Source organism: Oryctolagus cuniculus, chromosome 18 (assembly GCF_051225735.1).
Source record: "Oryctolagus cuniculus isolate XC-2025 breed Fujian yellow rabbit chromosome 18, ASM5122573v1, whole genome shotgun sequence".
Taxonomy (NCBI): domain Eukaryota; kingdom Metazoa; phylum Chordata; class Mammalia; order Lagomorpha; family Leporidae; genus Oryctolagus; species Oryctolagus cuniculus.
Window position 1 is genome coordinate 61,585,441 of NC_142884.1, and position 15,901 is coordinate 61,601,341.

A 15,901-nucleotide genomic window follows, 5' to 3' on the forward strand; every position below is an offset into this window, starting at 1 on the left:
CCAGAAAACATTGTTCTTTAATGCAGTGCTTCTCAAAGTGTAAGGTATGCATTGCCTTGTCACGGTTACATAGAGCGAGCACCAGTTCAAGTGCAGCGGACCAGACTCCAGCCCGATCTTGTGGATGAGTCTCTGTGTGTGTCTTGGGAACCTACATTTCAGATAGGCTCCTCCCGTGATTCTAGTGTTGACCAGAGCTTGAGGGCATCTGTTTTAGTGAGAGTGCCTTAGCTCTTCCTGAGAATGTCCAGAGAGCTGATCTTCATTCTGGGCCTGCCTGGTTCTGGGTGCCCATTCTGACCTTGGAGGGTTTTCAGCTTTCTGAATTGCTGTGGTAGAAAATAAGATAAGCGACTCTCCTCCCATATCCACTGTATTTGATGAGCTCCTAGGTTCCCCTAATGACATTAAGTGAACTTGCGGAATGTGATGCCCCTCAGGTTTATGGTGCGCCCTTGACCTTTCCCCAAGTCTTCTCCTGTATAAAGTCTGTGATCATCGCAAGTGCAGATACATGCAAGATTAGGTCAAGTATTAGGCAAAGCTAGCTGATGTTCCTGGGGAGGAAAATGTGTGTATGATCAGGATGCCAGTGACTGCTAACTACCTGCACATTTTTTCCCCAGAGATTTATTTATTTATTTGAGGGGCAGAGTTACAGAGAGAGGGAGAGACAGGAAAGGTTTTTCATCGACTCGTTCACTCCCCAAATGGCCGCAATGGCTGGAACTGGGTTGATCCAAAGCCAGGAACCAGGAACTTCTTCTGGGTTTCCCACATGGGTGCAGGGGCCCAAGCACTTGGGCCACCTTCTACTGCTTTCCCAGGCTATCAGAAGTGGAACAGATGGGACTTGAACCAGCTCCCATATGGGATGCTGGCTCCACAGGCAGATGCTTAACCTACTATGCCACAGTGCCGGCCCCTACCTGCACATTTTTAGGTGTGAGAATATGTGTGTCTGAGATATTTTTCTGTAATACAGGAGAATGCAACTGATAACAATTCAACATGGATGACATGTTTGTCCCATCGATTTAAAAATTTTTTTCACGTGTTGATGCAGATCATTGTTAGCAAAAGTTCCTGACCTGTCTGTTGTTTTCTAGGTCATCCTACGCAGATATGCTGCATGACAAAGACAGAGTAAGTATAAAAGGAAACCATTATCTTGGTGCCATGTTCGTAATCGTGGACAACAGTCAGGTCAAAAACTGCCCGGGAGTCAAAGTGTTGTGATGGTGCTGAGAGGCCAGGAATCAGTCAGGAGGCTGGGGCTGCCTTCTGGCGTGGCCCTTGTTCTGAATTGTTTTATTTTTTAAACATTCTGCAGACATTATTTAGTTTTAAGATACGTTGGTTATAGTAGCTGATCTCTGTTTTCTGCTTTAGTAAAAACTCTTAATTACATGACAGCTTACCTTGCGTAGTCAGTTTGTGATATTTGAATCTTGTCTTTAGGGATCACAAGATTATATTTTCTTTTTTTAAAGATTTATTTGATTTATTTGAAAGAGTTATAGAGAGAGGTAGAGACGAGAGAGAGGTCTTCCATCTGCTTGTTCACTCCCCAGATGGCTGCAACGGCCAGGGTTGTGCCGATCCGAAGCCAGGAGCCAGGAACCTCCTCTGGGTCTCCCATGTGGTTGCAGGGGCCAAGGACTTGGGCCATCTTTCCACTGCTTTCCCAGGCCATAGCAAAGAGCTGGATCGGAAGTGGTGCAGCTGGGACTAGAACTGGCGCCCATATGGGAAGCCGACACTTCAAGCCAGGGCATTAACCCACTGTGCCACAGTGCCGGCCCCAAGGATTTTATTTTCTTAAACACATTTGGCCTTCACTGTAGAATTATGTTTCTGATTTTCTCTTCTGCATTTGTATTTTATCTGATCTGTGGAACAGTGTAGATCTGAATGGATCATATGCTGACAGGCTCAGAGGAGAAGGATGCAAAGTGGAGCCTTAAAATTGAGTAGGCAGAAGAGGTACAAGTGGTCGAGGTGTCGAGCAGGGCAAGTGGGAGGAGTGCCTCCTTCACCTGGCCCTGGTTGACTGTGCTCAGCCCACCTTGTTGGATAGAAGCCCTTGGCAGAAGGCCCGTCTTAGCATCTTTAGTGTATAGGCCACATCAGAGGGGCTGGGTGTCTCCCTAAATTCCATCCCATAAGTCTCAGTGCCAGTGCTATGCTTTTAGGGGATTGTAAAAAGTAGAAAAAACATTGTTCTTGGCTTTTGACTAATTCTGTCTAGTTTAATGGTCTGGACTTCTTTGTGGACTCTTGGGGCTGTGGGCTTTTCTGATTTTAGTGTGACATGCAGAGGGGTCTTTTTGCCCCCATTTCTAGGGGATCTGAACAGTGGCATTGCCATCCAACCAGTCAGCCATGCCAGAAAGATGGCTCCCTTGTCCTCTGAGCCTGTACTCACTTAGCTAGCACAGATCTCACCCCACCGTCCTGGTCAGCCCTCATTGGTGCTCTCTTTGCCTTTTACGTGTTAGACCAAATAGTCTTTTTTTTTTTTTTAATCTTCATTTTCATCTGCTGGCCTTCTCTACAAATGCCTGGAACAATCAGGGCTGGCCAGGCTGAAGCCAGGAGCCTGGAACTCCATCTGGGTCTGCCATATGGGTGGCAGGGGCCCAAGCACTTGAATCATCTTCTGCTTCCTCCCAAGATGGGTTAGGGGGAAGCTGGAGCGGAAGTGGAAGCCAGGGCTCCAGCTGACACTCTGGTGCAGGTGTTGGCATCTCATGTGGCAGCTTCACTCCCTGCGCCGCAGTGCCTCCCCACGATCTGCTGGAATACAGATCTGAGTATGTGGCTTCTCTGCTTAAAACCCTTTGGTGACCTCTGAATGCTTTCAAGATAAAATCCAAATTCCTAACAAAAGAAACAAAACAAAAAATCCAAATTCCTTGGCAGAACATGCATGACTGTTCATCATTCAGCCCTTAGACTTCTGCTCTCCCCTCCGCAGTGTTACAGATGAGGACATCCAATCCCAACTTCCTGGTTAATGGCAGGACCAGCAGAAACATATTTCTCTGTCCTTTTGCGTCATGCTTTATGTTTTGTTACTGTTTTAGAATACTTCCATTATTCCATAAAATCTTCTCAGGCTTGTTTGTAGTCAAGCCCAACTCTGGTCCCTGGAGGGCAGCAGGTCTCTGCCACCTGTATGGGGAACCTAGATTGAGTTCCTGGCTCCCAGCTTCAGCTCCAGCCCAACCCCAGCCCTTGTGGGCATTTGGGGAATGAACCAATGGATAGGAGCTCTCTTTGTCTCTCTGTCTCTGTTTGTCTCTCTCCCCTTTTGTGCCTTTCAAACATCATTTTAAAAATTACTTCTTAATTTTTCCCATTATTTTTATAGTCATTTTCAGCAGAAGGGTTATGGACCTGTTCAGCCAACATGTTACAGTTGGAAGACCTGTGTGTTCAGGCTAACTGAAGACCTGAGCCAGAAACCATCAAGATGCAGACAAGTTAGGTTTCCTGAAAATACTTTTTAGCCAGGGAATTTGTATGAGTTAGAGTCCAGTAAGGAAAACAAAGGCTGGGTGACGTATTGTGTTATGTATTCCAACAGGGAATTTGATGTAGGAACTTGGTCTCCCTAGTGTGGTAGGACTGGAAAGCAGGGGGGCAGTAGTATTGCAGGCAGCAGCTTCCTTGCCTCAGGCTGAGAAACAAAAGTGGAAGATGAGGGTTTCCAGATCCCGGAAGCGTGGAGGAGCAGGAGGGATGGCTGCTGCTGGGTCCTGGGAGAAGCTGGGGTCTGGACCCAGCTGCCACTAGTGGGAGAGCAGCAGCTGTCCAGGATACTGTGGTTTTCAGAGCCCCAGCATCGCTCAGCAGAGTATGGAAGAGTGTGAGAGGGAGACAGTCTTCATAGAGGGCCGGCAAACAATAGACTCCCCACCCCCACCCCGGGAGAGTCCCCAGGCCTGCCCAGCCCAGCCAGTGCTATTCCGCCAGCGGCCAGAGGGTTGGGGGATCACAGCTTACATTGCTGTTGCCAACCAGGATGTTAGAACTGTGCACTTTATTTAAAATAAGTGGTATGGGGGCTGGCGTGCTGTCATCCCATAGCAGAGGAAGATGGCCCAGGTGCTTGGGTCCCTGCCAATCTTATGGCAGACCCAGACTGGTTCTTGCCTTTGGCCTGGTCCAACCCTGGCTGTTAAGACAATTTTGGGAGTGAACCAGCAGATGGGAGATAGCTCTATCACTCTCTCTCTCTCTCTCTCTCTGTCACTTTGCATTTCAAATAAATAATTAAAAAAAAAAAAACATTCAGGGCCAGCACTGTGGCATAGTGGGCTAATCCTCTGCCTGTGGCACTGGCATCCCATATGGGCGCTGGTTTATGTCCTGGCTGCTCCTCCTCTGATCCAGCTCTCTGCTGATGGCCTGGGAAAGCAGAGAAGATGGCCCTTGGGCTCCTGCACCCACGTGGGAGACTGGAAAGAGGCTTTAGGCTCCTGGCTTTGGGTTAGCCCAGCTCCAGCTGTTGCAGCCATTTGAGGAGTGAACCAGTAGATGGAAGACCTCTCTCTCTGTCTCTCCCTCTCTCTTTTTGTAACTCTGCCTCTCAAGTAAATAAATAAATAAATGTTTAAAAAATAAATAAAGCAAGTGGTATAAAGTAACTAATTTTTCCTTTTCTCTTAGAATATAAAATATTACCAGGGTATCCGAGCGGCTGTGAGCAGGGTGAAGGACAGAGGACAGAAAGCTTTGGTTCTTGACATTGGCACTGGCACGGGACTCTTGTCAATGATGGCAGTCACGGCAGGTGCTGACTTCTGCTACGCAGTCGAGGTGAGCACACCTTCAGGTTGTGTCCTGTGTCTTCTGGAAAGTCCCCCCACCCCCACCCCCGCGCTTGTTCTTCCTGCTCTTCCTCAGGTCTCCGTGGAGGGCTCGCCAGAGCCAGCGTCCGAGCATGAGGAGATGAGTCAGCCATGAATCCTGTCTCCAGGAGTGTGTTTTCTCCTCCGGACACAGTGGTGGCAGCCTTGGCTGCACATCGCAATCATGGAGAAGTTTTGAAAAATACCTGATGTCTAGACACTCCCCCCACCTCCACTTTTCTCTGAGATGATGGTTTCGATTTACTGGGGTCTGCCTGGGTGTTGGGGTGTTTGGATGCACAGGAAGGTTGAGAATCACTACCTTCAATGTCCACACAGACACAGTGCAAGTGCTCAGTAACCAGCTGTGACCAGGACCATTGGTTTGGACAGCAATAGCTTTGCATCATTACGTTGAACTGCATTTTTCATTTTATTTAATTTTAATAAATTGTTAAATAGCTACAAGTAACTACCATATTGGACAGCACAGATGTAGAAGTTGAGCTGGAGGACCTGGCATTGCGACACTGTTGGCTAAGCCACCACCTACAATGCCAGTATACCATATTGGAGTTCCAGTTAAGTCCCAGCTGCCCTGTTTCTGATCCTCCTTCCTGCTGCTTCTCCCAGGAAGGCAGCACAACATGGTCCAAGTATTTGGGCTTCTGCCACCTATGTGGGAACCACAGTGGAGTTCCTGGCTCCTGGCTTTTACCTGGCCCAGTCCTAGCTGTTGGAACCATTTGGGGAATGAACCAGTGGATGGGAGATCTCTTTCTGTTTCTTCCCTTCTATCTCTCTGTCTTTCAAATAAATCTATATTATTTTTTTTTAAGATTTAGTTATTTATTTGAAAGTCAGTTACACACAGAGAGAAGGAGAGACAGAGAAAGAGAGAGGTCTTCCATCCGCTGGTTCACTTCCCAACTGGCCACAACAGCTGGAGCTGTGCTGATTTAAAGCCAGGAGCCAGGAACCTCCTCCTGGTCCCCCATGTGGGTGTAGGGGCCCAAGGACTTGGGCCATCCTCTACTACTTTCCCAGGCCATAGCAGAGAGCTGGATCAAAAGTGGAGCAGCCGGGACTCGAACCGGTGCCCATATGGGATGCTGGCACTGCAAGCAGTGGTTTTACCTGCTATGCCACAGTGCTGGCCCCTCAAATAAATCTTCAAAAAAAATTTTTTTTCAAGTTGCACTAGAAGAGGACTGGGAAGAAGCTGTTGGGCTGGCAGTTAGGAGGCCATTGGTGACCTCCTCAGGTGATGCTCTCAGGAGAGAGTAGGATTAGGAAGTGGGTGGAACCTCAGGGTAGAGGCTTCACCTTTATGCATTTGAGAAGGGAGGACTCTGAGAAACGTGCTGTATTTACTTACTTATTTATAATAGGAAAGACAGAATTAGAGAGGGAAAGATGGACAGATCTTCGTCCACTGATTTACTCGCTAAATGGCTGCAACAGCTAAGTCTGAGCCAGGCTAAAGCCAAGAGCCAGGAACTCCTTCTGGTCTCCCACGTGGGTGTCAGGGGCCCAAACACCTGGGCCATCTTCTGCTGCCTTCCCAGGTGCATCAGCAGGGAGCTGGAGCCCCAGCTACAGTGATTTCTATAGCAAGTACCCTGAAAGTCACCTCACACTACTTAGTCAAGATTGTTGTCAGCAGTCTAAGGCTCATGTTGGCTTCAGGGTTGGTTTTTTCAGAAGCTTAGGGGTGTCTGGGACCCCAGACTGTTCTGTTTCTGCTCTGCTGTTCATACAGCACATCACAGATCTTTGTTTTATGAGGCAAGCCGCTTCCTGGCTCTTTAGCATGGCAGCGACACCTAGTGCTCTCACTAGGTAGTGCAGGGTCCCTGCGCCTCCTCATGTGTAGGATTGTAATAGGGCCTCCTTACTCTCAGCCTTTTAGGTATATTTCATGACACATTTGGAGAATAAAGTTAGTAAGTTGACAAATCTTAAGACTAGAATCAAGGCATATCTTGCTAATAACCTGATTGTTGGGATATTATTTAATTTATTGTTCATTTTCCCTTGTGTTTTGGTTCTAATTTCTAGGTTTTCAAACCGATGGCTGATGCTGCTGTGAAAATTGTGGAGAAAAATGGCTTCAGTGATAAGATTAAGATTATCAACAAGCATTCCACCGAGGTGACCGTCGGGCCAGGTGAGATCTGCACATCTCGTGTCGAGCTTTTCTTGGTCTTGCATGAGAAAGAAAAAAATTTTTTTTTTTCCCAGTTACATGGAATAAACTCAGGTCATTGCAAGGAAATGATATTTAGCCAATAATTGATTTTTTTTTTTTTTTGACAGGCAGAGTGGACAGTGAGAGAGAGACAGAGACAGAGAGAAAGGTCTTCCTTTGCCGTTGGTTCACTCTCCAATGGCCGCTGTAGCCGGCGCGCTGCAGCCGGCGCACTGTGCCTATCCGAAGCCAGGAGCCAGGTGCTTCTCCTGGTCTCCCATGGGGTGCAGGGCCCAAGCACTTGGGCCATCCTCCACTGCACTCCCTGGCCACAGCAGAGAGCTGGCCTGGAAGAGGGGCAACTGGGACAGAATCCGTTGCCCCGACCAGGACTAGAACCCGGTGTGCCGGCACCGCAAGGCGGAGGATTAGCCTAGTGAGCCGCGGCGCCGGCCCAATAATTGATTTTGCCTGCATTCCATAATGAGATTCTGGGTTGGAGCCCTGGCTCCATTTGCAGTTCCATCATCTTGCTAATATAGACCTTGGAAGGCAGTGGTGATGGTTCAGGTACCTGGGTCCCTGCCACCCATATGGGGGAGACCTGGATTGAATTCCCAGGTCTCAGTGTCATGAGCATTTGGGGAGTGAGCTAGCAGATGGGAATTCGCTCTGCCTCTCAACTACCTAAAATAAGTAAAATTTTAAAAATAAAAACTGATGGGGCTGGCATTGTGGTATAGCCAGTAAAGCTGTCACCTGCAATGCTAGCATCCCATATGGGCACCAGTTCATTTCCTGGCTGTTTCACTTCTGATCCAGCTCCCTGCTAGTGCCCCTGGAAAATCAGTGGAAGATGGCCCAAGTGTTTGGACCCCTGAACCCATGTGGAAGACCCAAAGACACTCCTAGCTTCAGCCTGTCCCAGCTGTTGCAGCCATTTGGGGAGTAACCCAGACAGATCTCTGTCTCTTCCTTTCTCTCTATAACTTTGTCTTTCAAATAAATAAATCTTTCAAAAATTAAAATTAGGGCCGGCACTGTGGCAAAGCAGGTAAAACCGCTACCTGCAGTGCCGACATCCCATATGGGCTCCGGTTCAAGTCCTGGCTGCTCCACTTCCGATCCAGGTCTCTGCTGCAGCCTGGGAAAACAGTAGAGGATGGCCTAAGTCCTTGGGCCCCTGCACCCGTGTAGGAGACCTGGAGGAGGCTCCCGGTTCCTGGCTTCATATCAGCCCAGCTCCAGCCATTGCAGCCATTTGGGGAGTAAACCAGCAGATGGAAGACCTCTCTCTCTCTCTCTGCCTCTGCCTGTCTGTAACTCTGCCTTTCAAATAAATTGTAAAAAAAATTAAAAAAAAAAAATCAGCTCTGAGTAACCCAAAGCTAATCAAGTGCAACAGAAGTGAAATGAACAAAACCTCTTTTTGCTTTATGCAAGTTAGAATTTTTTTTTAAGGTTTATTTTATTTATTTGAAAAGCAGAGTGACAGAAAGCTTCCATCCTCTGGTTCACTCTCCAAGTGGCCACAGTGCTGGGCATGTTAGCAGGGAGCGGGATCAGAAGGAGAGCAGCTGGGACTTCATTCTGCACAGTCTGCATTCATATGGGATGCCAGCATCACAAGTGGTGGTTTGACTTATTGTACCGCAACACTAGCCCCAAGTTTGAATTCTTGTGTGGCTTAACTCTTCAAGTTTCCTCAGGTGGAAGTGAAGCTACTAAGGTAGCAGAAAGAGATTTACTTAGTTCTGACTTCCTGGCTTATCTTATAATATGTGAGACTGTCTTGTGATAGTCTAATCTCTTGAGGTGTCCAGAATATTGCTAAAATCTAGGAGCCTGATTCAGACTTGTAAAACTTTACAAACCATGAGCACAGTTGAAATGTTTGCCAAGAAGAAAAAGGGAAAAGAAAGCTTCTGTGGAAGTAGGATATTGTAACAGTTTTGTTTTGCTTTTAAAAGAATGTCTATTTGAAGAGCATAGTTTAAAGAATTTTGACAAACATAAACAACCTTATAACCACCCAGCACAATCAAGACATTAGAGTATCTCCATCCTGCTCAGAAAACAGTCTTCTTGACCTTTATACTCAGTTCCCCCATGTCTGGCTGTGGGCACCCAGTGGTGTGCTTTCTGCAGTATCATTCCTATTTGTTTTTAAAGATATATTTTATTTATTTAAAAGACAGGTACAGAGAGAGATAGAGACAGAGAGAGAGGTCTTCCATCTGCTGATTCACTCCCCAGATGGCTATAACAACTGGAGCTGAGCTGAAGCCAGGACAGGAGCTTCTTCCAGGTCTCTCACGTGGGTGCAGGAGCCCAAGCAATTGGGCCATCGTCCACTGCTTTCTTAGGTGCATTAGCAGGGAGCTGGATGGGAAGTGGAGTAACTGGGATCAAACTGGCGGCCATATAGGATGCCAGCACTGCAGGCTGGAGCTTTAAAAACCTGCTGCACCACAGCGCTGGCCCTATCATTCCTGCTACTTAGCTGTTCTAGAATTTCAAGGAAGTGGAATCCTAACAGGGTTTACTTTTTTGAGTCTGCTCTCTTAGACAGCATGGTGCTTTTGAGACTTACCTGTGGTGTTCTGTGTCTCAGAACATGCTCTTACTGTTCTGAAATCAGTGCTGGCATCCTATATGGGCACTGGTTCAAGCCCCAGCTGCTCCACTTCCTATCCAGTTCCCTGCTAAGGTGCTTGGGAAAGTAGTGGAGAATGGCTCAAATCCTGGGGCCCCCACACCCATGTGGGAGACCCAGATGAAGCTCCTGGCTTTGGCTTACCCTGGCCCTGGTCGTTGCAACCATTTAGGGAGTAAACCAGCGGATGGAAGACCTCTTTCTGTCTCTCCTTCTCTCTCTGTAACTCCACCTCTCAAGTAAATAAATAAATCTTTAAAGTAAAAACAACTAGGAGTTGGTGCTCTATGTGGGTAAGCAGCATTCCCTAGTGTGTGTGTGCCACGTGATGGACCAGCTCTCAGACAGGCCATTCACCTTTTCTTCTGTGCTGTCTGATCTTTTCTATATCGAACTTTCCAATTTTTTCTTTTTACTATATTTATTTGAAAGGCAGAGAGAGATCATGATCACAGTCATGATCATGATCTATCCTCTGGCTCACTCCCCAGATGCCCACAACAGCTTGGGGTAGATAGGCTAATGCCAGAGCCAGGAAGTTCATTCAGGTGTCTCATGTGGATAGCAGGAGCCATCATCTGCTACCGCCCCAGGTTCATTAGCAAGAAGCTAGGTCAGAAGCCAGAAGTAGCTGGGATTTGAACCAGGCACTCTGATATGTGATACAGGCATCCCAAGTGACAGCTTAACCCACTGTGCCACAATACCTGCCTCTGAACTTGCATTTCTGATACTGTGTTGTTGTTTTTTTTTTTTAAAGATTTATTTATTTATTTGAAAGTCAGAGTTACACAGAGAGAGAAGGAGAGGCAGAGAGAGAGAGAAAGAGAGAGTCTTACATCTGCTGGTTCAATTCCCAATTGGCTACAATGGTCAGAACTGCACTGATCTGAAGCCAGGAGCTTCTTCCTGGTCTCCCATGTGAGTACAGGGGCCCAAGGACTTAGGCCATCTTCTAGTGCTTTCCCAGACCATAGCAGAGAGCTGGATCAGAAGTGGAGCAGCCAGGACTCAAACCGGCGCCCATGTGGGATGCCGACACTGTAGGTGGCGGCTTTACCCAATACGCCACAGCGTCAGCCCCAGATACTGTGTTTTTTAAACTCTAAAAGGTCCATTTGATTGTTTTTCACACTTTCAGTTTTTCTCCTCATTATTTTTGTTCGTTTTCCTTTAATTATTTCACATTTAATTTAGGCATCCGTGTGTTCTATGTCCCTGCCCCCTGTCTTTCCTGGATTTCTTCTGTTGGCTCATTTTTATCCTGGTTCTGGGTCACATGTTCCTTCTTGCCTATTTTCTGATTTTTATTTTGGTGCTGTGGGTATGAGGAGTTTTTCATTATCTAGTACTGGATTTTGCTGGCTTCCTTCACAAACTTTGGCCTATAGTTGGGTTACTTGCAGTTTACTTTGATCCTTTCAAGGCCTTGTTTTAGCTTTTTTGGAGCTGGGTTAGAATAGTGTTAAGTCAGGGTTTTTTTAGCAGTGGACTGTTGACATTTAGGGTCTGGTGATTTTTTGTTGTGGGAGGCTGTCCTGGATAGTGTGAGACGTGTAGCAGTATCTTGGGCCTCTGTTACACCTCTCCCCTACCACCATTTATGCCAACTTGAAGCATATTTAGACATTGCCAGATGTCCTGGGGACAGGGGACTTCAGGGCACAGTTGCCACATTGAGAATCACTGCTCTAAGGACACTTGAGCCTGGCTGTGACAGTGTGGCCTTTCCAGGTCTCTGCTGAGTGCCTTGGGCGCTCAGTGCGGAGTTTGTAGCCTGGCCGACCAGAACTGGAATGCTTCCCGTCCTCTGAGAGCTCTAGACATCGCTCAGCTTAGAGTTACTGAACATCTTTGGCCTTACAGTGCCTCACCCTCTGTGTGTATGTGAATATGGTCAGCAGCAGACTTGAGGGAACCCCTGCAGCATTCTGTTTTGTTTTGGTTTTTTTACAGGTGGTTTCTTTCTCCTTTTTTTTTTTTTTTTTTTTTTTTTTTACAGGCAGAGTGGACAGTGAGAGAGAGAGACAGAGAGAAAGGTCTTCCTTTGCCGTTGGTTCACCCTCCAGTGGCCGCCGCGGCCACCGCGGTGCGCCTTGATCCGATGGCAGGAGCCAGGAGCCAGGTGCTTTTCCTGGTCTCCCATGGGGTGCAGGGCCCAAGCACCTGGGCCATCCTCCACTGCACTCCCTGGCCACAGCAGAGGGCTGGCCTGGAAGAGGGGCAACCGGGACAGAATCCAGCACCCTGACTGGGACTAGAACCTGGGGTGCCAGTGCCGCAGGCAGAGGACTAGCCTAGTGAGCCGCGGCGCCGGCCTCCCTGCAGCATTCTGAAGCCTAATTTTCTCTCTGGACCTCTGCCTGGCAAGTTCAAGCCACTGCCACGTCCCCGACCTCTAGTTTCTGTCTCCGTAAACTCAGCGACACTGCTCGGCTTGGTTTCTCATCGCGTGGGCTGCAGTCAGTAAGGTGCTTCCTGACCAAAAGCCGAGCAGCCGTGGGACTCACTTGTTTCGTTTCTCTTGTGGGGAGCAAACTGTTACCCCCTGTCCCGCACCTGAAAACCCTTGCTCATGTGTCTTGCCCAGGTTTCTAGTTGATAACAGTGGGAGGATGGGTGTGATCGCACTTCCTCTGTTGTAGCAGTGGAGGTTTTTTTTTTGATTTGTGGTTTGTCTGTTTACACAACAGAGACCCTGGAGACCAACCTACAGGGCAGCCTTTGCCCTGAAGCGCTGCCCCTCGGCTGTGCCCTGTGTCCTCCAGGCCACCAATACCATCATAGACCTTGCAGGCCCCTGTGTGCTTTCCTAATGCTTTTCCTTTGTAGCACTTAGCACTGCGGTGCTTAAATAATTATACAGTTGTATATTTGATGTCTGTATCCCCATATGAGGTTGTGGACTATGTAGATCTTACTAATTATTCCATTCTGTTGTTTGCTCAGAGCCTGGCATATAATTTAGTAATCCTTGCTTAGTGAGAGCCTGTCAGCCTTGTGCTATCCGCAGTCCCTTGTAAATGGGACATTGTTTCCAGGCCCCACAACCTGACTTTCCTCACTGGCGGGTTGGGTGCCTGCCCTCTGCTGTTTGTCTCGTACCACTGCAGCTTTGCAGCCTCTGCCATTCAGCCCTTCCTGAAAACCCCGCCCCGGACCCTCAGGGGCATCTCCCAGTCTTGGCTCTCCTTTTGCTGGCTTTCTGCTTCTGAATGTGTGTTCTCCAAGTTTCTGTTCTTGGGCCTTTTAACAAATGGCATCTCAGCTTGCTGGCTGCTCCCCTGAGATGGATTGCACACCAGGCAAGCTGTTTGTTCAGCCGTTCTACTCATCAGTTAAAGACTCAAAAGCACCTGAGGCTCCAGGCTCCCTCTGCACCATTAGCACTCAGACGCTAAATACCAGGTTGTTACTAAGTGTTTGTTAAAATTCACTGGGTCAGAACACTTTATTTTTATTTTGATGAAGCAAATTTGGCCAGTAAATCATTTTAAGTTCCATAATTGGCTTAAAAATTAAATCAGGAGATACAATTAGTAGGCTTGGTGATCGATTGGCTGTAGGATGACAGAGAAGGAAGACTCAAGAATTTGGCTAATGTCTGCTGAGGATTGCTGGCTGTCAGGCGTTGTTCTGGGCACTGGGGGGCGGTAGTGAGCAGGCAGTCAGGCCTCTGTTTCTGGAGCTTGCAGAGGATGCCCAGGTTTCTGGAGTGTGTGCTTGGGGCTGCCATTCCCTGCCACAGAAACACTGGAGGAGGAGCAGGTGTGGGGATGGCATGGAGGGGACCAGGGCTCATTTTACAGGCGATGCAAGTAATAGAACTGAGCGTTTGAGGCTAAAAAGCAGGGTGAGGGCCAGGTGTCTAGGACCCAAAGCCCAGTCTTTCTCTAACATCTTCTCTGAGCCCTGTCATGTGCTTTCTTGCAGCATCTGTGAGACGTGTCTTGTGGGGAAGATGAGTAGCCTTGTCAGGTTGTAATTCATGAGCCATTAGAATGTTTACAGTCAATTCTCCATGATGAACAGCCCTTTCCAAAGTCTGTTTTGTCTTTTGACTCATTAAAAATTATAATTAATATTATATGACAAAGATTTAGAAAATGGAGTTAACAAAAAGAGTCCTCCAGAATCCTGCTAGCATAAAGCAGCAGTTGTTTGTGAGATTGGTGGCATGACACTAACGTAATTACGGGGATTTGTTATAAGGAATCTGGGGAGTCTCAGTCATGGATCTCACTCTGCAGGCTAGAAGTGTTTGAAGTTTTTGCTTTTAGCTAATTTTTGTAGTTAATAGTTTATTAATTGTATTTCTTGTTGCTAATCAAGATGAAAAGTTTTCTGTATATTTAGCTGATACCTGTTCTGTTTTGAATGATCTGTTTGTGTTTTTACTTGGGTGTTAATAGTTTCCTTACTTTTTCTGAGTCCTCACCCCAATATAAACATACAGAAAATATGAAAGGGTAGGATGGAAAATTCCCATATTCCCTTAACCTTCCCTTGGACTTCCCAGATGTGAACATTTTTCTAAACACTTGGATGGATATTGTGCTGAACCGTTGGAAAGTCAGTTGCAGACATTGCGTATGTGTGTGTGGTCATTGTGATGACTCTGTGGCCTCTTACCTTTCACATATTTGCTGTAAATATTTCTCCTAGTCTGTGTCTCGCTTCAACTCTGTTTGCTTGTGTTTCTCAGATGGTGACATGCCGTGCCGGGCCAACATCCTGGTCACAGAGCTGTTTGACACGGAGCTGATCGGGGAGGGAGCGCTGCCCTCCTATGAGCACGCACATAGGCATCTTGTGCAGGTAGTGGCTCGGGGCTGCCCTTTGCCCCGGCTGTGATCTCAGCCGGCTTACCTGGGGCTCCACGACATACATGCTCAGCCTAGCCCCAGCCCTCAGCGTTCCCCCCTCCCCCCACTCTGGGGATCCCTTACTTCCTTGGAGGCTGTGGCTCAAGAGGTACTGAGGCAGAGAAACCCTGTGCTTGTCGTTTCTGTGCGAGAGCAGCTGTGAGTGCCCTCTTCACTGCCGAGTCCCTAGTGCCTGGTGTGTACAGAATTGGGGAATGAATGCGTGAGCTCGGAAGAAAACTAGATTAGTGGTGCCTGGAGATGCCAGCAGGTCAGGCCAATTGAGGGTAGACCGTCGTCCCTTGGGCTTTGCCATGAGGCGCTTTTGGTTCTGGTGTCTGGACAAGAGCCACACTCAAGAGTCAGACTTTTGGGGGCCAGTGTTGTGGTGTAGCAGGTTAAGCTGCTGTGTACAGCACCAGCATCTCATATGGGCTCTGGTTTGAGTTCTGGCCGCTCCACTTCTGATCCAGCTCCCTGCTAATGTACTTGAGAAAGCAGTAAAGGATGGCCCAAGTGCTTGAACCCCTGCACCCACGTGGGAAACCTGAAAGAAGCTCCTGGCTCCAGGCTTTGGCCTGGCCCAGCCACAGCTGTTGTGGCCCTTTGGGAGGTGAACCAGCAGATGGAAGACCTCTCTGTCTCTCCCTTTCCCTCTCTGTATCTCTGCCTTTCAAATAAATAAAATAAATCCTTAAAAAAGAAGAGTTAGGGCTGTCGCCGCGGCTCACTAGGCTAATCCTCCGCCTTACGGCGCCGGCACACTGGGTTCTAGTCCCGGTCGGGGCGCCGGATTCTGTCCCGGTTGCCCTTCTTCCAGGCCAGCTCTCTGCTATGGCCAGGGAGTGCAGTGGAGGATGGCCCAAGTCCTTGGGCCCTGCACCCCATGGGAGACCAGGATAAGTGCCTGGCTCCTGCCTTCGGATCAGCGCGGTGCGCCGGCCGCAGCGCACCAGCCGCGGCGTCCATTGGAGGGTGAACCAATGGCAAAGGAAGACCTTTCTCTCTGTCTCTCTCTCTCTCTCTCTCACTGTCCACTCTGCCTGTCAAAAAAAAAAAAAAAAAAAAAAAGACTTCCAACAACACAGTTTTTAAAGTGCTGATTAGATGCCCACATCTCATATAAGAGTGCCTGGGCTTAAGTCCTGGCTCTGCTTCTGATCCAGCTGCTGATGCACACCCTGGGAGACAGGAGGTGATGGCTCAAATACTTGGGTCCCTGCTACCCATGTGGGAGATCTGAATTGAGTTTCAGGCTCTTGGCTTTGGCTTGGCCAAGCCACAACTGTTGTAGGCCTTTGGAGAGTGACCCAGTAGATGGGTATTCTCT

General features: G+C 48.1%; 1 protein-coding gene across 6 annotated transcripts in view; it reads left to right on the forward strand.

Moving 5' to 3' along the window:
* Nucleotides 1-15,901, forward strand: part of PRMT7 (protein arginine methyltransferase 7) — an 84,684-nt gene that overhangs the window by 10,409 nt on the left and 58,374 nt on the right. For all 6 annotated transcript variants that reach the window (XR_016225315.1, XR_016225316.1, XR_011384054.2 and 3 more), the window contains exons 3-6: nt 1,110-1,146; nt 4,678-4,827; nt 6,921-7,029; nt 14,412-14,524. Coding sequence is in view for 3 of the 6 variants with exons in the window: in XM_089320320.1 (XP_089176446.1) it covers nt 1,110-1,146; nt 4,678-4,827; nt 6,921-7,029; nt 14,412-14,524 (409 nt within the window). In the remaining 3 variants the exon portion in view is untranslated. The remainder of the gene's footprint in view (nt 1-1,109; nt 1,147-4,677; nt 4,828-6,920; nt 7,030-14,411; nt 14,525-15,901) is intronic.